Source organism: Galleria mellonella, unplaced genomic scaffold (assembly GCF_026898425.1).
Source record: "Galleria mellonella isolate WM207_F2 unplaced genomic scaffold, CSIRO_AGI_GalMel_v1 utg117, whole genome shotgun sequence".
Taxonomy (NCBI): Eukaryota; Metazoa; Arthropoda; class Insecta; order Lepidoptera; family Pyralidae; genus Galleria; species Galleria mellonella.
This window is the reverse complement of record NW_026441980.1, coordinates 2,409,543-2,433,745: the sequence shown is the minus strand read 5'-3', so window position 1 is coordinate 2,433,745 and position 24,203 is coordinate 2,409,543. Positions and strand designations below refer to the sequence as shown.

Sequence of the window (24,203 nt, the reverse complement as noted above, 5' to 3'; positions counted from 1 at the left end):
TATTTAATAAAAAATCTATTAAACACATAACATTCCATCCGTCTAACCCTATTTTTAATTTTACTACATATAATGTATTGTTAATAAATATAACATATAAATCTAATAGTAAAGTCTTCTGAAAAAAATTTCACAATTAATTTAATAAGTTCAGAGTGTTTAATTTACAATTTTACCACAATTGGTACTAGAATTTCTTTTAGTTAAATTATCCGATATTATACCATTTTCATGTTTTTTATTCACGCCGTCTGTTGTTTCGTTGGATTTGTTTAATTGATTGTCATTTTGTATTGTTTTTTTATTGTATGACTTCTTGTAGAAGTCTCCAAAGAGATATATAAAGAATATACCGTTTACCAATATTACTGATGACAATATTGATGACGGTGGGCAGTCAGTAGTTATGTAATTTGCGACCATATGTATCACGATCATGACGAATTGTATCTGAAAAACAAAAAAAAAATTACCTTACTAATATTTATTTATTTAATATATATAATATATATACTATAACTAGATAATGTCTGTACTTGTGAGATATTATATATATATATATATATATATATATATATATATATATATATATATATATGAAGTGTCTGAATAATAGCATGAGGTACGCGCCAGAGTTTCCAAATATAATCAATGATAACTGCAGGTACTGTCTTTTATATGCTATGGAGGTATCTGTCGCACATATGGTAGACATGAAAAGTACCATAAACACCACAGAATATTCTATAATACTCAAATTACCCCTCATATGTTGCCATTTTTGAAGATTTTGGTATTATGCTTCCGTACCTTGTAGTTTCACTTCTATTAAAATATACAAATACAAATATACCTAGTCTTTTGATATTGTGATTATTTCTTGTAATTATTTATATTTATAATAAGTTTACGTTTGTAATCTTTTGGAGGAAACAATAAAGAGTATCTATCTATCTATCTATCTACCTTTGTCCCATTCATGTATCCACCGTAAAGCAATTGTGTTTCGGTTTGAAAAGTGGGATATGGCAGTGAATTTACAGGGTATAGAGGAATAACCTGAATTCCTGATTCCTCAGGAATGGCAACGCATGGAGGGTATCATGGGCGAAACAGTATACTCTGTTATATCCATGGTACTGTTAGTGTCTATAGGTTACGATTACCACTTGTCATTAGGTGGGCAGTTAATTTGTTTGCCATTCTAAATTGTATAAAAAAAAAAAACCTACTCACCAAATTCATATTTTATATTATATTATTAATATGAAATGTAAATAAAAGAAAAATTTGGGATAAAAGAGAAATATATGGAGACGTGATGTACAGGGATAAGGAGCATGTTTCAACAAAGATATTAAGTTTGAATTTTGATGGCAGAGGAAGATCTAAACAGACATGGATGGATGGTATGAAAGATGATATAACTAAAATAGGAGTGGATGAGGAAATGACTGAAAAAAGGAAGAATAGAAGAGACATATACGCCGACTTCAAATATTTTTTTTTTATACAATTTAGAATGACAAACAAGCTGACGGCCCACCTGATGGAAAGTGGTAACCGTCGCCTATAGACATGAGCAGTACCATGGACATAATAGAGTATACTGTTTCGCCCATGATATCCCCCATGCGTTGCCATTCCTAAAGACTCAGATGTTATTCCTCTGTACCCAGTAAATTCACGCCGTTGGGACGAGGATCGGAGGATAATGGTGATGGAAATAAAAGAAAAAATATCGACTTACCAATTGCAAAGACGTGATGTACTTCTTCCACCACAGGTACTTGGTTATTGGCGGAAATGCAGACAATCCGTAGTATGTATACATAATAATATGTACAAACGTGTTCAGGGTACCCAAAAAGGTCGTATAATAGGAGGGCTCCAGCTTTAGCGTGAACCATGTCGACCACAACATGATACTGTGGTGATAGATATGCAGGAATGACACTTGATTCTGTTTCTTACGAAGAACGAAGAAAATTGTATCGAGAAGCTCGGATAATTTCGACAGGAAGTACAAGTAGATGGCCCAGGATAGCTGAAAAGAATATATATATACACAGTTAGTAATAAAATTCTATTTTATTCTATTCTCTTCTGTTCTATAATTAAACTGCCATATTATAATTAAAACGCGACTGTCTGATAAAATCAAGTTTCGAGATATGAGCATAAAACATTGCCGACTTATTCATGATCATTATTATTATTATATCAACTGTTAACTGCCCACTGCTGGATATAAGCCTTCCCTATAAGGGAAGTTTTGCCAGTAGTTGCCATGCTTGGCAAGTGGACTGGCAACCGCAGTTAAGCTTTTAGAGATGTTTTAGGAAGGACGCTGCTGCCCATGTCTCGCCCTGCCTTAGTCGCCATGTTCATTCATGATCTGATAATGAATTCATCATCATATCAGCCCTTAACTGTTCACTGCTGAACATAGGCCTCATCACCACCCACCTTTTCCTTTCCTTTCCCGTGAATGTCGTAAGAAGCGACTAATGGAAATTAATGTTTGAGGCATGCGCAGCAAAGTCCCTCTTAAAACGTCATCAAAATTTAACTACGGTTGCCAACCTCCCTGCCAAGCATGGCAACTATTGGCAAACCCTCCTCCAAAGGGGAGACCTATGTCCAACAGTGGATATATAACGACTGATACGATAATGAAACGTGTTGAAGGTCTCACTGATGGAAAGTGGCTACTGTTAGGGAAGAAAGGAATCGTTAGTAATGAGGTCTAATACCCCCATTGCTAGCAATCTATCCTCAGGTCGACGTCTACGCGTTTTCACCTGGAAACCATCACAGTTAATTTTTGTCAAATTCATGGTGGGCCAACTGCCCTGTATTCATTTTCACCTATCATTTTCCACTGGTGCCCCGCCGATGTAAACCGATAGTGCGAGCGAGGTTACCATTCCATTGTCATCCATTAAAAAAAAAGTGATACCCATGAACACTTGCAATTTGAGAAGGGTCGCCATTTAAAAAGTCAGGTTAAGTTATTTACTGATCGAATTAAGTAATGGTCAAATTGTTTAATTAAATTTCGTTTAACAACGTTGCATTCAAATTGGGCATTCTGTATCATAATTAATTACCAAATAAAGAAATATTACGACCACCCATTGTATGGATCCTCCTCGATTTATATGTCATTAAGAGCAATAAATTCATCCTATATCGACGTCAAACAGACAATAGAGTGTCATTGACCGATTTGTTAATTAATTTTATAATTAAAACAATTTGTTCCTTTCCAATTTGGTTCCGGCTTAAGTTTCCATTCTTCTACTGCTTTCAGATACGAATCAATCGATTGGTAATTCATCGTAGTGATGTGCCAAGTCCTGATTGAAGTACTACCGGAAAGTATAATTGGTATTCGAGTACTAAACATATAGAACTCAGGTATTCAAATATAGATTTTGAGTACTTATGATATGATTGTTCAACATTTTATTTATTAATACTTTACTTAATTACTAAAATAAAAAATACTAAACATTTATTTTTTATATAAATTATTCGAATACTTGTACAAGTACCTGTCCGAGACCTCAGTCTCGATTCAGGATTCGATTCCATTTTTTTTAACGTGTACCAAAATATTGGGCATCTACGAGTATATAGGTTACCATCCATCCATTATTATCCATTAAAACAAATATTAATAAACTACTTTTTATTTCGGTCAATCAATATATTTTGGTCACGCGGGTTTTTTTGAAACTAGACTATTAATATAAACGTGAACGAGCGTTTGTCTGTTTATTATTTCTTGGCGTTTAACAAAGTAAATATTTGGTCGGCAACGCACAAGCAACTCTCGTGTTACAGGCGTTTATTGGTGACGGTAGCCGCTTCCCATCATTCACCGTCCGCTCGTTTGTCTCTCTAACGATTAAAAAAATCTAATCGTGAAATTTTCAAAATTCCAAGTAGTAACAAACAAACGGATTTTCACTTTTATAATATTAATGAATTTTATCTTTCGTTCGCAAGTTTGTATGTAAATAAATGATACATAGATAGCGTATTAAAGATAAGACATGCACGCTAGATTGTAACGTACACGTTTAGAAACACAACCGTGAAAAACGCATTCAATTTGATGCGGCAATGTATAATTTTTATCTGATATTGAAACAAAAATACAGACAGATAGATAAACTAAAATTAAAGTAAATATTTTGTCAGCTTTTTTTGCTCTTGTTCGTAGTAAATCCCACGTTTTTTTTTTTTTAAATATCTCTATCTTGATGTCTAATTATAGTTTTATATAATTGTAAGATAAGGAATGAGATAAGATATGAAGTGAGATAAGATAATGAGTGAGATAAGCTAAAAGTAAGATAAGATAAGATTTACTTACTTTTCTTTCTGTTTTATCGTCGTGTTGACAAGTCACGTGCATGTATCCGACATCTTGTAATATAGACATACCCTGAAAATCAAAATTAATATATTTATTAAATAATGAGCTCAAGAAAGGAGATACAGGGAAACCATTGGATATTTTTTTTTTTTACAACACAGGGGGCAAACGAGCATGCGGCTCACCTGATGGTAAGTGACTACCGCCGCCCATGGTCACCCACAACACCTACGGCATTGCAGGTGTGTTGCCGGCATTTTAAAAAGGAATATGCTCTTTTCTTGAAGGTTATGTTGTCGTATCGGTTCGGAAATACTGCTGCTGGAAGTTGATTCCAAAGGGTGGTTGTGCGTGGGAGATATGGAGAATGAAACTTTTCAAATTTTCCCATAAGAGTTTTACTAAAACGTATTTGTAATCTATATGTCTAATTGGAAGTTTAAATTGCTAGTAATTTAATTAGAATTATTTTGTTTAATTCCGCTATCATTAGTATGTTTGTTAATTAACAATCGTGGTCAATAATAATAATAATAATAAATTTATTTGCTTTAAATAGGGTAGGTATCGGTGGTCTTACATTACATAAAGTTTCGTGCCTATTTAGCCATTACAGAATAGCATGCAAATGTCACATTTTGACAGGAATTGATTAATTTAATTTATGCATCGACAACCTTCGGGTATTGGCAGTGAGATACTAATGGTAATGGAATTAACCAAAAATAATTATAACTAAATAATCCCATAAGAGTGTTGGAGTAAAATTACAGCGTACGAAGATACACGCCAGCACTTACTCCGCAGGGATGGCAATCATTTTTAGCTGTTAACTGTCCACTGCTGAACATAAGCCTTCCTCATAAGGGGCGTTTTGTTAGTAGTTGCCACTATTGGCAAGTGGGTTGGCATCCGCAGTTAGACTTTTAGAGATGTTTTAAGTGGGACGCTGCTGCCCGTTCCTCTATCATTAAGTTCACGTATTCGTCTCTGACAACACCTACGGGAAAGAAAAGTGTGGCCTATTCTATGCCGGGACTGCACGGCCATTCTTCTTTAATTGAATGAATATATTTTCTTATTAGTTTTATAGAAATTTTATCGAAATCGGTTCAGTAGTTTAGTTTTTAAATCAAAATTACAATTAATAATTATTTTGTCAAAATTGAAGCCGATTTTTTTGTGGTGCACATTCTTAAATTATAACAATGATATTTGAATGTAGATTGTTTAATAATGTATGTGTAAATTAATTTAAAATATATAACTTACAAAAAAAATACATTTACATTTAGTTAGATTTACTACTAACAGAACTTTTTTTTTTAATTGGTGATAATGGAATGATAATCCCGCCCGCGCTATCGATATACACCGGCGCACAGTGGGAACTTTGACTCCTTTTCATCTCATAAATCTATAACTTCCGTATTAATAAAGATATGTACATGATTTTTTTTTTCTGATAATCTTAAATACTAAAATTGCCTATATGCTTTTAAATTATGTATGCTTTGTGAGTAAAAATTTATTTCTAATAGTTATAAATAATATAGGAATACAAGAAATATAAATTTTGTAGACTTACATTTATGTCCTAAGAAATTTATACAGGAATAAGTAAAAGTATCTGCGTAAAAAACAAAAACTCTTATAAAGATAACTTAGAAGTCACTCAAGAGCTCCTTTACTTCATCAAAAAGTTCTAAATATTTTTTATTGGAAGGTTTTCTTAAACTTGTTATGTATGGGTCAGAGGTATATAAAAGTGCGTGTAGAATATCTTCGTTAGTGGCTACCCTCGAACATTGTCTTGCATGATGAAGCTTTAACTGTTTATAGTCTTTGTTCCGTGACTCTTGAGCATTTTCTGAAAGTTGCCCAAGAGGCAAGACAGAAAAGTAACGTATCACACTTTCACAATGAATCAACACCTTGTGATTTTGGCGGATACAAGATTCTGTAACTTCACGAATCAACTTGTATAATGGAAACAATAAGCAATTCTTTGTTATCAAACAACTCATCATATTTTCATACTGTGCCTTGTTCAGATCCAATTCTACAAAAATGCTAAGATCTTCATCTTTTGAATATGCTGTTATAAGTGTCGGTTCATTACGAAGATTACTGCGTATTTTACTCTTTTTTTCTGACGGCCATGGTCGTAAAATATCAACGATGAATGCTTCATCTACTTCACCACGTGACCTTAAACCCTGTACATATGAGTTCAGTATGAAATCAAGTCCACAGGTATCAAGCAGTCCCTTGTTTTTCCGTTTCTTTGTACTCTCTGAACTGTCATCGTATCTTTTAGAAGGTCTTCCTCTTTTCTCTGTCGAAGTAGAAAGTTCAGGTTCGCATGTAGTTTTTTCTAGATTTACAGTAAAAATGACATTAAACCAATTGCTATTTTGGTTTAAAAACTGTTTTTTCTTTCGACCACATTTCGTATAGCGTTGACGAAACTGAGTTATGAAGGACTTCTAAATACTTGCGATAATTTTTGCTATATTCGCATCTGAAGATTCGGTAATATTATTTCGTACATAGTTTGAGATAGAATCAATATAATTTGTATCACTTTCAACAATAAGAGACTTAAGTCACGTCCGGTACACGAGATTTCACTCATTGCGGAGAGATAAGTAATTAACAATTGTTCAGAAATGACAAATGCTTATAAAGAACTGTAATATTTCATATGTAAATGTATTATTTTATACTTAATAATGATCATAGACGTGTGCAAAATTACTTGATTTAAAAAATTCACCATTATGCGGTTATGCGGTAAAGAATAGGTCTGTATGGAAATGGGAACTAAATACTGTGTGATATATTTGATAAAAGTAACGCAAAAAATAAAATATAAAATAATAATTGAGACAAAAGTATCTTTTTGAGTGTCCAGACAGAGAATCTCAAATAAAGAAAAAAATCTTAATATACGTACTTAGAAAAAAACATTCTCACCATGATATTATACTAGATTTAAATATATTACGCAGTAAAACTGCAAAAAAAAATCTTTTGCCCTCAAATTACATTATATTTCCTAATAAATTAAACCAAAATCAGAACTTCGGCAAACTTCGGCAACTGTCAAATCTCCAACTGAATGTTTGAGAAAAGAAAATAATACATATAACGATATATGGATCTTTGGTTAAGTAATATTGTACTAAACTAAATATATTTTTATTTTATAGTAAAGTACACATTCTAAGCATTCTAAAATGGTATCACACTATATGACTTCTATTGTTTTGATACTATAAAATTATACCAAACGAAATTTAAGTTACATAATTATTTTTGTATTTTTTTCATTCCTTGACTTTAGATGCTCTGTTCTATGAAGTATGAATAGTGACAGATTTGAATCATACTTATAATGATAGAGTAACTCTTTAGCTACAATTTGAGGTATTATACATGCATATCCACAGAGTTTTGTAAAAAGTATTTATGAGATGGCTTTCTTAGGCGAGTTCCCACTGTGCGGCGGGGCAATAAGAGGTGATAGATGAGGATGAAGCAGGTCAGTTAGTCCATCGTGACGAATTTAACAAGAATTTTTCCCGTTGGTTTCCACGGGGAACCACATGGAGGTCGACCTAATAGGGTATATTGCTAGCAACGGGGCTGTCAAATTCCATTGCTAACAATCCCTTTCCCCCCACTAAAAGAACTAGGTCGAACCTGTATTCGTATCTCAGTGAATACTCAAATAACTTATTGTGGCTTACATACTTATGAAAACGTTACAATATCCAATAACGTTTACACTGAAATTTAATAAAGTAACTTTTAATGCAACATAATCAAATGAGCAGCGTCATCTTCTCCTATTACAATTACAGTATTATTTTACACAGACAATATTTTATATAATTTGACATATTTTAAATTTACAATATTTTATAATGTCTTTTAACATGTTTACGAGTTCATTTAAATTATATATTTTTTTTAATTCTATTGCTAGGTTCGGAATATTGTTATGTATTGAGAATAATCCGTAAGAGATGAACCAGATACTCTTTTCGAATTGTTATGTATGGCTGTATATTTGTTCGGGTATCATGCTAAACTTACTGTACCAAATTGAATGCGACTCTCGCTGTTGTATATCTGAAGGTCTAACTTAAAAACTGAAGTACGTTTTATTTTAATATATCATTCAGAAATGATCTATTTAATTCATTTTGCTAACCACACGTACAGGGGAGCACTTATTAACAAAGTATATTGCTAGCATTGCTGGCAATATACATTGTCAGGTCGACCTCCACGTGGTCCCCCTTAGAAACAGTCGTGTTGAATTCCAGGTTTATTCATCACGATGGGCTAACTGACTTGCCTTTTCATTCTCATCTATCATCCCTCACTGACGTCCCGCCAGCGTATACTGTAGCACATGTGGGGTTACCATTCCATTATCATCCATTAAAAAACACCACGTGAACAAAGCAGCGAGTAAAAAGGTAGTTAATTGGCTATAGTATGCAATATTTCTATTATTCTATGAATAATATAGAACACGTGGTCGTATCAGTTATCAAGACGAATTGCATGTTAGCAGTATTATGATATGTAATGATTTATATCACCTATAAGCATATTATAAATAAATATTGTTAGAACAGCAACATATAGCAAAAAATAATATTTATGTCTTATAATTTTTTTTATGGGTGATGATGGTATGATGAGATCGCCTGCGCTAACGGTATACGCTGGCGAGGCACCAGGGAGGGATGGTGGGTGACGATGAAAGCAGGTCAGTTTGCCCATCGTGATGAATTTCGTTACAACTAACCACGATGGTTTCCAGGGGGAACAGCGTGGAGGTCGACCGGATATGGTGTATTGCTAGGCATGGGTCAGACCCCATTACTAACAATCCCTTTCCCCCCTATATCTTATACTAAGAAATGAATAATAAAATGGGACAGTGCCTACTGTTTGTTCTAACGTAACAAAGGGTACTTGCCGTGTGATTCCGGCATAGAAAGGCCCATACCTTCCATTACCGTGGATGTCTTAAGAAGCGACTAAAGGAAGTCGAGGGACAGACAGCAGTGTCCCTTTTAAAACATCACCAAACGCCTGACTAAGGTGGCCAACCCGCCTATTAAGCATAGCAACTGGTGGCAAATAGGGCGACGCTTATGTAAAGCAGTGAATAGATAATGGCTGATGTGATGATGAAGATGTATGGGAGAGAAGATTGGTTTTTTAAAATAAGAACGGGTAATAATGAAATGGGAATGAAAACAGACCAGTTGGTCTATCGTGATGAGGTAGATGTATGGGGGGAGGAGATTTTTTAAGTATGAACGGGTGATAGCAAAATGGTGAGGAACCAATGAGGGATAATCACTGAGAATGACTTTACTACTATAGTTTCCAGGCAGGAACCGTGACCGTGGAAGACAACTTGACAGCGTGTATTTTTTTAAGACTCTGCTTGTTCTATCGACACTAGCGGAGCATCAGTGATGGAAGATAGGTGAGAATGTAATATGTCAATTGACCCATCGCGATGTATACAACAACAAATCAGGCACGACGGTTTCTAGGAGTAAGTGCGCGGAAGTCGTCCTGACTGGGTAATTGCTAGCAATGGGGTCCCTATTTTTTTTTATACAACTTAGAATGGCAAACAAGCTGACGGCCCACCTGATGGAAAGTGGTAACCGTCGCCTATAGACATGAGCAGTACCATGGACATAACAGAGTATACTGTTTCGCCCATGATACTCCCCATGCATTGCCATTCCTGAGTACTCAGGTGTTATTCCTGTGTACCCTGTAAATTCACTGCTATATCCCACTCTTTAAACCATATATATACATAATGTAAATAATATAAGTATCATATATATGTTATTTTTAAATTACTGTTTTATTTTAATATTGTCTTATTTTTTCTATATATTTGCTCACCACGTTGTACCGTCAATTATATTTTCTGTTATTCCTGTCTACGGTCGACTGGTAGTTAACCGCGAATGGTATTGAGTCCGCCATTTGCACTATCTATGTTTATTACAGATAAATAAATAAATTAACACTTACCAAATTAAAAAGTAAGATGGAAACTATCACTTGTACTGCATTGTATAGAATGATTACATTCCTCAATTGGAAGGCGGGACGTTTCTTCATCGTTTCTGGACCAATTTTTAACACAAACAGTATATAGGCCACCCATATCGCCAGTATGGGTATTGGGGATTCCATCAAGAACCATTTGTCCACGTATTCCTCTGAAAAATATTAAAAAAAAAATCTTCATTAATAATTTTTTTTTATACCACTGAGGTGGCAAACAAGCATACGGCCCACCTGATGGTAAGTGGTTACCGTAGCCTATAAACACCTGCAATACCAGAGGTATTACGCATGCGTTGCCGACCCTGAAGTAACCTCTTTACTCCCCTTTTGAAGAACCCCATGCTGTAGTCTCTTGGGAAAACCTCGGCAGGGAGCTCATTCCACAACCTTATATGGTAATATAAAAGAAACAAACTCACGACTACTATTTTTTTTGTATAATGGTGTTTTTATTATTATTATATTAATCGTAAACTGTTCATTGGTAAACATAGGCCTCCCCCATAAGTGGTTCCGGCATAGAATCGGCCACCAATTCCTTTCCTGTGGGTGCCGTAAGAGACGACTAAGGAAGGGTGAGAGATGGGCAGCAGCGTCCCTCTTAAAACATCTCTAAAGCCTAACTGCGGTTGCCAATTCACCTGCCAAGCGTGGCAACTACTGGCATGACACCTCAAGGGAGAAGCTTATGTACAGCAGTGGACAGTTAAAGACAGATATGATGAATAAATAAATAAATCCATACAGATACCCGGTTTTCGAGAATATCATGTTTTATTTACAAACAAGCTTTAATGTTTACATGTCTGCCAATCAATTAAAAAAAAAAAAAGAAAGAAATTAAAAAATATAAATTTATTTTGTTTTTTGAGACAAAATAAACTTTTAATTTGATGATTACTAAAATATAAATATTTCATTAAAATATGAAATAATAATTTAAAAATTGATGAAACAATTTTAAAAAAATCTAAGTACTCAAGATTTGAATCTGTACCCTTTACGTTATTTCTAGACCAATATTTTAGTTATTGCTTCACAAGTATGTCACAAAAGTAACAAAAAAATAAAGAAAAAATACTGAAATAAAACTATTCCAAGCCACGTGGCCACCTTTTGAATATACTTCACTTATGAAATAAAACTCGTGGCTATAAGTAAACCCATATTTGTTGTAAAAAATGGACTTACCCTTAGATTTGAAATTCCAAATACTGTCAATGTCACTTTTATTTAACGCATATTTATATTCCATTTTGTTTAAAGAAATTATTAATTTATTGTATAATGTAAATAAAATAAATATTTGTATTTATATAATAGTTTAAATAGAACACTATACGTATATATATATATATAATATAAATATATATATATTTTCACCAAACAATTACACTACTAACTGCGTGCACTGTCTGTATACAAATGATTGATCGAATCAGTAATATGTACATATATTGCAGTGACATTTTTAACTGTCTGGGGTCATATTCGTGATGAGTTCACGGAAATTAATTACACGTGATTCGATTATCGAAATCAATGCAATCGATTAATTTTTTTATTCGCTACGGAATGGTAATCGCACGGCCACCATCTGACGATAAGTGGTAACAAACATCTATACAGTGGGGAAGGAATTGTGAGTAATGCGGACTACCAGTCCCATTGCCAGCAATATGCCCTGTCAGGTCGACCATCCTGTGGTCCCCCCTGGAAACTATCGTGCTGAATTTCAGATGTATTCATCACGATGGCCTAACTGACCTTCTTTTTCATTCTCACCTATTATCCCTCAGTGGTGACCTGCCCGCGTATACCGTTAGCGCAGGCGTGGTTACGATTCTATTATCATCCATTGAAAAAACCGACATCTATACAGGAACTCTTTCCTCAGTTTCAAAGTGATTTCAAAACGAAGAAGATTCCCAGTTCGGTTGTATTTATGTTTGTCACCTCATAACTCGATCATAAGTTTTAAACCGATTTGTTAAACAGATTGTTCTCATCAAAATTGATAACGCTAAAATATTTAGGTATGCCAACCATACAGCAGTTGTTATATATTATATTAGGATGAGTTGTTATATATTATATTAGGATGAGTTGCACAATTACACTGAAAAAAGTCTGGGTGCACCAGAGGGAGACTTTGTACAAAAGTCGATTGCTTGGGTACCTCTGTCCCATTCGTGTTTCAACCGTGAAGCAGTTGTGTTTGCATGGCTGTGTTTCGGTTTGAAGGGTGGGATATGGCGTGAATTTACTGGGTACAGAGGAATAACACCCGAGTCCTCAGGAATGGCAACGCATGGGGGGTACAGATATCATGGGCGAAACAGTATACTCTGTTATGTCCATGGTACTGCTCATGTCTATAGGCGACGGTTACCACTTTACATCAGGTGGGCCGTCAGCTTGTTTGCCATTCTAAGTTGTATAAAAAAAAAGTCTGGATAGAAATGCAAAATAGCTTAATATCAATCTTCGAATTTTGAATAACTCAAAAACAAATGATTACTGCTTTACTAAGTATAATAGAATGCAGCCAGATTTTGATTTGAATATAAAAATTCAAACGTGTAAAAATTAAAATAAGAATTACAACTGTAATATAATTAAAAAAGAGTCCTCAGGAATGGCAACGCATGGGGAGTATCATGGGCGAAACAGTATACTGTGTTATGTCCATGGTACTGCTCATGTCTATAGACGACGGTTACCACTTTCCATCAGGTGGGCCGTCAGCTTGTTTGTCATTCTAAGTTTCATAAAAAAGCCATATATGTAGTATATTTAAAAAAAAGAAAAAGATTTTTTTTGAAGTCTATTATACCATTCTTGTATGTTTTAATGTAATGTTAATAATTGTAAATTTAATATGAAAATGAATATAGAAAACACTAGTGGAACTACAGAAGTAGATTGTATTATTTTGGAATACATCGTTTATATGTATTTAACACCATTTAACTTTCCTAAGCGTGAGCTGTATGAAATAGGTGACGGAATTCAGTAAAGAAATTATGCATTCTTTATATTATACTAAAAACTCAATCATATCATATCAGTTAACTAGGGGGGAAAGGGATTGTTAGTAATGGAGACTGAGAATCCCATTGCTAGCAATATACCCAACCAGGTAGACCTCCTCGCGGTTCCCCCTGGAAGCTATCATGGTTAATTTCTGATGAATTCGCCATGATGGGCTAACTGGCCTGTTTTCATTCTCATCCATCACCCTTCACTGGTGCTCCGTCAGCGTATCCCGTTAGCGCAGGCGGGGTTACCATACCATTTTCACCTATAAAAAAAAATCAGTTAACTGTTGATTGCTGAATTTAGACCTCCCTCATAAGGGGGGTTTTGCCAGTACTTGGAATATTTGCTAGGTGGGTTGACAACCGCAGTTAGGCTTTGGCGATATTTTAAGAGGGACGCTGCTGCACATGGGATAGGAAAGGGTGGTACATTCTATGCTGGAACCACATGGTAATAAAAACTCATAAATCTTTAAAATTTGATCGAACATTAGCTGAAAAAAGAAATGAAAAAATAATGTAGTACGCAAACCTGTAAAACATCTTTTGCAAGATATAAAGTTCAATAAAATCATATTCAGGTTAATAATTAATAAATGTAGAGGTATTTATGTGCATTATTGTTGCATTCTAGGGATTTTAATGTAACTGTAATAAAACCGAATTCCTAGCATAGTGGTCAAATTACATGATTTATTTTTAAACTATTATTATTGTATTAAAACCGGCATTGAAATATGTATAATAACTACTTAATTAGGTGTATGTATGATTTCTTGTTAATGATCTTGAAGTTAATAAGAGGATTTAAACGGCTTTTTTAATTCGACTTAAAAAAATAATGAGGTTCTAGGTTCGATTATATAGTTTTTGAAGGTATACTTTAAATCATGTTTTTTTCTTGATAGGTGAAAATGGTATGGTAACCCCGCCTGCGCTAACGGGATACGCTGGCGGAGCACCAGTGAAGAGTGATAGATGAGAATGAAAACAGGCCAGTTAGCTCATTATGATGAATTCATCAGGAATTAACCATGATAGTAGTAGTAATGATGATAGTAACGTTGACCGACCACATTTGTAATACAGTAGTGCCTGGAAAGTAAGCAAGATGCAAGGTTAATAAAACTAATATACAATGCGAATGTTTATAGACTACTCGGTGTGTGACAATAGTCATCATCATCATCATCATCATCATAGCTGTTATCTGTCCATTGTTTAACACAGTTTGTGTTGGGGACACCACTGCCCCTCATGGACCATTAAGCTTTCTTATTTGCCTCTTACGACACTCACGGAAAAGGAAGGAGTGGCCCATTCTACGCTAGGACCACACAGCTGAAACTTATTATAGCTACAAACAATTACAGGAAATGATCACAGTGAGAAAACAATGGGCGGCCTTATTACTAAAAGCGATCTCTTCCAGGCAACCTTTGAATAGGAAGGATTAATTAATAATTAATTATGATAATTCTTAATAAAATTATAAATGTGAAATTGAGTTTGTTTGTCTGTTACCTATATTACTATAGCGCCATATTTACCCAATTAATCACCATGAAATTTGATATGCATAGTTACATATACTATATTGGATGGAGTAAAAAAATACGATATATTTTGCTAAGATTAAGATGCAAAAGAACTCGCTGGTAAAAGTTAGTTTAAACTAGTTTAATGCAGATTAGGTAAATGTGTAATTGAATGGTAATCGAATCTATTAATAGATACTGATTTAGGTGTTTTTAATAAGGCATGCCCACTAAAATATCAAGGCATGTGGTGGCGTGATATACCAGGTTATTGACATCCCTAAAGTATCGCCAAGTACAGTTACGGCTAGAATATCCGTCATACTCGTGAACGAGTGCTGCCTGTGGGAACCGATGTTATCTGGTCCCTGTAATTAATTTATTTTATTCATTTTATCATTTTTTTTCCACTCACACTGGTGTGAGACATGCTAGGTGATGATGAAGCAGGTCTGTTGGCCTCATCGTGACGAATTCAACAACAAATCTTTCACGATGGTTTCCAGAGGAAACCGTGTGGAGGTCGAGCTAATAGGGTGTATTGATGGCAACATGTTATGCCTCTTTACTCTATAATTTCACTACTCTATTATGTCCATGGTACTGCTTATGTCTATAGGCGACAGTTACTACTTTCCATCAGATGGGCCGTCAGCTTGTTTGTCATTCTAAGTTGCATAAAAAATCATATACCAACTTTAAAAACCAAGGGGAAATGGATTGTTAGTAATGAGAACTGACACTTATTACTAGCAATATACCACGCATTTTCCTCTGAAAACCTTTATGGTTAATTCTTATGGAATTCGTTACGATGGGCTTACTGATCTACTCCATCCCCACCTATCATTCCTCAATAGTACTTCGCCAGCGTATACCAACAATGCAGGCGGGTTAGCCATTGCATTATCACCCATTTAAAAAAAAACCTTCAAACCAAAACATAACCATGCAAGAATAGCTGTCCCAAGGCAGCAGCAAAAACATAGCCATGCAAAAATAGTTGCGCCAAGGCAGAAGCAAAAACATAGCCATGCCAGAATAGTTGCCCTAAGGCTGAAGCAAAAAGATAGCTATGCAGGAATAGTTGCTCTAAGGCTGAAGCAAAAACAAAGCCATGCAAGAGTAGTTGCTCCAAGGCAGAAGCATGGATGGGACAGAAGTACCCATACACGCGATTTTTGTATATTCTCCCTTTGATAAATGTTAATGATAATGATCCCGTTGAATGATGGAGCAGGTATGGTTCATTAAATGTAACTTAACTGCTAATATATTTCATACGCCATTAGGTAGTCATAATAGCGTATCATTAACTAAAAAATTGAGATAATTGTCTATTATATTAATTAATTAAATTACTTATTAATTAGTTCATGCAAAAATGGGCATACTGAAATACTAAAGTATTTAGTTATGTCATATCGCATTTATCTGGTGAATTATTCGTTTAATTTACATTTTCATTAACTTACATTAAAACAAATTATAGAACTTATATGTACCGTGTGGTCCCGACATAGAATAAGCCACCGCTTTTTTATCCAGTAAGTGTGGTAAGAGGCGGCTAAGAAAACTGAATAATCGAGGGATAGGTATCAATGCCCCTTTAAAAACGTCATTAAAGCTTAACTGCAGTTGCCAATCCACTTGCCAAGTATGGCAACTACTGGGAAAACCCCAATATTCAGTATTAGACAGTTAACGGCTAATATGGTAAACAGTAATTATGCTTTCTTTAATGGCTGAAAATGACAGTAGCAACTGCGCATCTGCTTACGGTATAAACTGGCAGGGCACTAGTAATAAATGATAGATGAAGATAAAAGCAGATCAGTTGGATCATCATGAAGAGTTCGACAAGATTATTTCAGGAAGTTTTCAGGAAGAACCACCTGAGATTAATCTGATAAGGCATATTGTTTGCGATGGGGCTGTATATATATATATATATATATATATATATATATATATATATATATATATATATATATATATATATATATATATATATATATATATATATATCTCAGTAGATGAGAGATAGATAAATTCTCTTTACTACTTCCTCCAAAAGATTACAATTAATATGCGTAAAATAATAATATTTTTTTTTATACAACTTAGAATGGCAAATAAAGCTGACGGCCCACCTGATGAAAAGTGGTAACCGTCGCCTATAGACATGAGCAGTACCATGGACATAACAGAGTATACTGTTTCGCCCATAATACCCCCCATTCGTTGCCATTCCTGAGGACTCGGGTGTTATTCATCTGTACCCTGTAAATTCACGCCGTATCTCACCCTTCAAACCGAAACACAGTCATGCAAACACAGCTGCTTTACGGTTGAAACACGAATGGGACAGAGGTACCCAAATAATTATTTTCTCTTCACAATTCATCACAGTGAAATACAATAACAAATAGTAACAAACATCGATCTATTCATCCTTACATCCTTATCCTATCTATCCACACTTAAAATTTCCCATGAATATTATCAAAAACATGTGAAAGTTGTCACCGATGTGGTATAAAAAAATGTCTCTTAATGTTTCTAGAACATTTAAGCTAACAATGTGTACTTAATAACCTTGACAAGTATCACTTAAACCTAATTAAGGGATTGGTTAATCGTAATGTTGCTCTATTTAACAGAAACTTGACCCGTTTCTAGATCTATTGCGACACGATGGATTGTTAGGTTAAGTTATAAATGTCGCGCAGTTGAATAAATCGAATTGAATTTATTTGATAGAAGTGAAATATTTTTTTAAACATGTATTTCGACGAGTTTTGACATCGTTTAGAAGAAAGAAAGAAAGAAAAATAAAACATTTATTTGACGCATTTATTTGACCAATGATAGTTTTTTTTATTGGGTAAAAATGGTATGGTAATCCCGCTTGTACTATCGGCTTATACATTGGCGAGGTACCAGTGAGAGGTGATAGGTGAGGATGAAAATGCAGGTCAGTTAGCCCATCGTGACGAATTCAACGATAAATTTGTCACGATAGTTTCCAGGGTAAATCGCGGGGAGGTCAACCTAATAGGGTATATTGATAACAATGAGGACTAACCTCCCCGTTACTAACAATCCCTTCCCCCCGACTAACAACAGTTACAACATAAAGATAAACTATTATAAATTTAAATAAAACAAAAATATGTCAATTAATAATAAATATTTACAAAAGCTGTGAGGGACAGGTTGGCAAAAACTGAAAAAGTGAATTCAGACCATTATTTTGAACTGAAAAACAGTGGAAATTCTTTCCGAAAATTTCAAATTTTGTCCTGTTTTTTTTTACATTATGAATCATGTAATCTACGATATTGTGTCAGAATATAAATAAATAATAATATTTTATAATGAAATACTATGAAATACGAAAAAAAAACAGCAATGTAATGTACGTATTAAAATTCTACCGTGACGCAGGGAATCAGCTGTGTAAGGTCAACGCCACAGTGTACGAAAATTACCTACGAAGAAGCATTGAGCGTGTGTTTTTTTTTCATGGATGATAATGGAATGGTAACATTGCCCGCGTTAACGGTATACACTGGCGGGGCACCAGTGAGGGATGATAAGTGAGGATGACAAGTCAATTAGCCCATCGTGATAAATACACCTGGGATTCAGCACGATGGTTTTAAAATATCTCTAAAAGCCTAAATGTGGTTGCCAACTAGCTTGTCAAGCGTGGCAACTACTGGCAAAACCCCCAAAGGGGACGGCTTATGTTCAGCAGAAAGTGAAAATCCCTGGAAACCATCGTACTGAATTCCAGGTGTATTCATTACAATGGTTTCTAGGGAGTACCACATGGTGGTCAACCCGATAAGGTATATTGCTAGCAATGGGACTGGTAGTCCGCATTACTAACAATCCCTTTCCCCCCTTGATGCGCGTTGTAGGTATCACACTACGTGTGGATTGTAATATTTCAAATATTGCATGGCGACAAAACTAACAGTACCTACCAACTGGTATGGGGGGGAAAGGGATTGGTAGTAGAGACTGAGAATCTCATTGCTAGCAATATATCCAACCGGGTCGACCTCCTCGCGGTTCTCCCTGGAAACTATCATGATTAATTCCTGATGAATTCATCATGATGGGCTAACTCGCCTGTTTTCATTCTCATCTATCACTCTTCACTGGTGCTCCGCCAGCGTATCCCGTTAGCGCAGGCGGGGTTACCATACCATTTTCACCCATCAAAAAAAAATACCAACTGGTATAGTTCTTGAATTAATTTCGATAACCAGACAATGGGAATTTAATAAATTTACTATAGAAATACCGTGTCGTCCCAACATAGAATACGCTCCTTAGTCGCATAACATGGAATAAATACATAAAATACAGTTTAAATATTTTACTCTCGGTTTTTGATTTTCATGTAAAGTTGCTCTTTTGGTAGTTCTAGTTTGATGTAAATGAGTTAAAAAGCAGTATAAATGCTTATATATAATAAAAAAAATGAAAATTGATCTACAAAAAACTTCATTTTCTGGCAAAACCACTTATTTTAACTGATTTTGATAAAATTCCTATGGAACTACCTGAAAGCATATATTTAGATATATTCTTTCAGATAAAATAAAAAAATATTGCAAATCGGTTTACAACTGACGAAGTTTTGAGGTAGTAAATATAAAAAGATACAACTTAACTAAAAACTTCCTTTTTTAAAAGTTAGTTAAAAATAAAGAAATATCCCGCCTCCTGCCATCTGTCCTTCAGAACACTGATACTTATCCAATTACCTATGAATTTATCCTGCACACTATTAAAACAGATATGGATATGGATCCAAATGGAGGCGTCTAAACGAGCGAGAGCAATGGGCATCAGCGTCCCTTTTAAAATATCTCTAAAAGCCTAAATATGGATGCCAACCAGCCTGTCAAATGTGGCAACTACTGGCAAAACCCCCAAAGGGTAGCTTATGTTCAACAGAAATTGAAATTTCGAGTAAGACACCACGCCGGCATTCACAGACCAACAGTGTATGCTAGTTGCAAACCCAGTGACCCGGAGGTCTTCGCCTACGGAGTAGAAGCCGAGGTAATGGGGTACGCCCCGAGGCCCCTACCTCGCCCGCCCACACATCATCCGGCGGCCAAGAGAAGACCATGTCGTTGTTGTTGAAATTTCGAGTACATTCTTTTTAAGAATTCGTGGTAAATTAGAATGCAATGCATGTCAAGAAATATTCATTAGACATTAATATTATTCCAAACGATAAGATGGGACTAAAAAAATTGATTTATCAAACCTTGGAACTTATTCTATAAAGATTATTTGTGCTAAATCATCATATACTGTTCAGGGTAGAGCGAAACGATGTCGTCTTTTAAAATACGAAGAGTGCCATCTAGCGATGACTCGTATAAACTTACAGTACTCATTCATAAAAGATCTCATTGTAGGTTTAAAGAGCTCTTTGGGTAAAACGTCAAATAACACTATTTAACGTTTATACAGAGTTCTTCATAAACTATGAATTATTCCGTAATTAAAATAGTTAAAATAGGTTTATTGGAGCATTTATCTTATTATGTTGCAAACTTGTCTAGTTCTGCAGACTATAAACAGCTTTAGTCAAAAATATTATCTGGTTTTAATAAAAATCTTTATAAATATATTACTAGGCTTACTTGTATATATATTTTTGTAATAACAATTGTCTAACATATGTATGTTTATAATATGTAGTATGATTAGAGATAAGTGTGGATTGAAAGACGAAATAGAGATGTAAAAGAGAATGTTGCGTTGGTTTGACCATTTGGAGGGAATAAATGAAAGAAGAACTACGAAATGGATTTATCGAATAAGAATAAATGGAGATGCCAGTAGAGGCCGCCCTAGACGGACGTATGTCGACCAAATAGGCGACGTGCTGAAGAAGGGCCAAGTTAAAAGTACCCGTAACCGGCGAGCGTGTATGAAAAGATTGATGAATGTAAATGAAGCGAAAGAGGTTTGTTTGAATCGAAACATTTAGCGTTCCATTGTTTCTGCCTACTCAAATGGAAGATAGGCGTGAGAGATATGTATGTATGTATGTACTTTATACACTGACATTACTAAAATTATTTCTAACTGTAACTCTAACTGTATATGACAATTAACAATTTAAATCATATTATAGTAGTTTATTTATAATAGTGACGTGGTCATGTAACGGTCCGGGTCGTTGAGCTTTCTAAAATAGAATTAAACTTAATAAATGCTAATACCTTTTCACTTAAATAGTTTGTTAATCGTTTAAAAATGACTTATGTGAAAATAGGGGTTTTATTTAAATTACACAGGAAATAGCAAAGCCATTCGATCAATCAATCAAAAGATCTTTATTCATATACATCTGTTACAAACTTTTATGATACGCCATTTTATATATTATAATAATTACTATATAAAATAATATTGATAAAAAAAAATTACAATAATTACAATTACAATACACTTCACATTAATATTATATTTAAGTCCATGGATTTTTGTCATTTAAATAGTAATTTATTTTGTAATATGCTAGATTCCTTTTTATTATATATCTTATTATATTTTCTTTCATTTAAATGTAAAACATTATCTGGAAGTTTATTATAAAAACCTATACAGTACCCCATGAAAGATGTACTGACTTTTCTAACACGATAACAAGGAACATTTAATTTGTTTTTCAGCACCCACGAGAAAGGAGAGAAATATTAAGTATAATAGAAAGAAAGAAAGAAAGAAAGAAAGAAAGAAAAAACTTTATTTTACAAGAAATATGCGACGGCACCCACACAGGGGTTAAAAAAAATCCATATATTAAGAATTATAATAAAGAAACAGCACAAAAAAATATTTATAAAAAAAAAATATATAAAATTAAAAAAGAAAAATAAAACGATTCGTATTATAACAATTTCATCAAAAATGAGTGTGTGTGTACGTGCGTCGCAATACCTGCAAAATGAGGCGCGTGCTCAGCATTATGCTGTAGTGTCAGGGACACTACAGCGCTGATTTTCAGCACGCGCCTCGCCAACCCGCGGGGTCCTAATAATAACAATAATGTTTGAAAACTTGACCAACACAGTGGTGTGCTTAAAGTGTCTTGTGTAAAAAATAAAAATAAAATAAATATAATAAATTTGTAGTGGGTATATATTGAATGATAAATTGTGACGTTGTCAATGTTGAATAATAATAATCACACGAAAAACATAAAATACGTATAGAATAAGTATTTTCCTTTTACGTAGTAATACTACAGACGCTAAAGAAACTAAATATCGAATATAGTTGAATCATCCCCACATTCAATCGAGGACCACAAAAACTAGGTAAGTACTTACCTCCTTGAGTTGCAATATGCTCCTCTTGCAATATGCAATATGTCAATAATGTAATCAATAGCAACCAGTAATTAGATAATAATAAAAAATATATTATTGATTGTGTATTATATTAAAGTGAAATAACTGTTCATATATGTATCATAGAACTCCTAGCTGCACCTAATAGGATATATAATAGGATAATAGTATATATATATATATATATATATATATATATATATATATATATATATATATATATATATATATATATATATATATATATATATGGTATATATTATATATAGTGGTATAAATGATAACTCTGTCCCCGCTGTCGGTACACATTGGCGGAACACCAATAAGGAATGACAAGTGAGAATGAAAACAGGTAGCCCATCGAATTCAACAAGAATTTTCCATGATGTTTTTTAGGAGGAACCGTGGGGAGATATATACTATACTGCCTATATAACATATAAGGCGAACGAACATGCGGCTGACTTGGTGATAATTGACTATGGTCGCTCATGAGCGCTTGCAAAATCATAGGCAATGCAGACGTGCTACCGGCTTTATAAAAAGGAATACGCTCGTTCTTGAAGGTCACGATAATATATTTTAATAATTATATTTATCTTATTCTTATCTTACCCTTATCTTACGCTTATCTTACTCTCAACTTACTAGTAGTATAATAAAATTGTAACTCGACGATGTTTGTACATGAGAGATAGGTACCTATTTAAAAAAAGTAATAATATAAAAGAGAAAAACTTATTTTAATTATTTAATTTATTTTACTATTAAGGGAAAGATGCTAATACCAATAGATGGCAAAACAGTAATATTCAACCGTCTTAAAAAAAGGAGGTTGTCAATTCGATTATATTTTTATATGTTTGTTACCTCATAATTTCGCCAATTATGAACTAATTTGGAAAATTGTTTTTTATCTAAAAGAATGTACTTATAGATTGGGCCCATAGAGATTTTACTAAAATCGCTTCTGTAGATTAATTTTTAAATCAAAATAATTGTATTTGCAACAATTGAAGTCAGTTTTTCTTTTTGGAACACAATTTTAAATTATTACAAAATATTTGCCTCTCTGTATATAATATAAAAAAATAACCGTTATTATCAATTTTTTCAAAAAGTATTCCCCCCAAATATAATACACTTATGCCAGCGTTTTTTCCAATTCTCGAAACACTTCTGAAACGCGCTTTTTGGTATCGCCAAACAGCTCCTGTTTCGATTTTTCTTTTATCTGCTCAATCGTAGCAAAACGCTTTCCTTTCATCGGTGTCTTCAGTTTTGGGAAGAGGAAAAAGTCAGCGGGGGCCAAGTCCGGTGAATATGGTGGTTCTCGAACGGCTTGTATTTTTTTTTATACAACTTAGAATGGCAAACAAGCTGACGGCCCACCTGTTGGAAAGTGGTAACCGTCGCCTATAGACATGAGCAGTACCATGGACATAACAGAGTATACTGTTTCGCCCATCATACCCCCCATGCGTTGCCATTCCTGAGGACTCAGGTGTTATTCCTCTGTACCCAGTAAATTCACGCCATATCCCACCCTTCAAACCGAAACACAGCTATGCAAACACAACTGCTTCACGATTGAACCACGAATGAGACAGAAGTACCCAAGCAATCGACTTTTGTACAAAGTCTCCCTCTGGTAATGTTATGTTAACGTATGTTACGGCATCATGCAAAAACTACTGTTGTATAAATG

The 24,203-nt window shown here is 34.2% G+C and overlaps 1 protein-coding gene across 1 annotated transcript; it reads right to left on the bottom strand.

Annotated features, from left to right (window-relative positions):
* Positions 1–6: 6 nt before the first annotated feature.
* On the bottom strand, positions 7–11,974 carry LOC113517789 (elongation of very long chain fatty acids protein 7-like). Its single transcript, XM_052897309.1, has 5 exons — positions 11,711–11,974; positions 10,481–10,671; positions 4,388–4,459; positions 1,751–2,047; positions 7–450 (listed from the first exon to the last, which is right to left on the bottom strand). The coding sequence occupies exons 1-5, from the start codon at positions 11,772–11,774 to the stop codon at positions 160–162; spliced, it is 915 nt and encodes a 304-aa protein (XP_052753269.1). The 5' UTR covers positions 11,775–11,974; the 3' UTR covers positions 7–159.
* Positions 11,975–24,203: the final 12,229 nt, after the last annotated feature.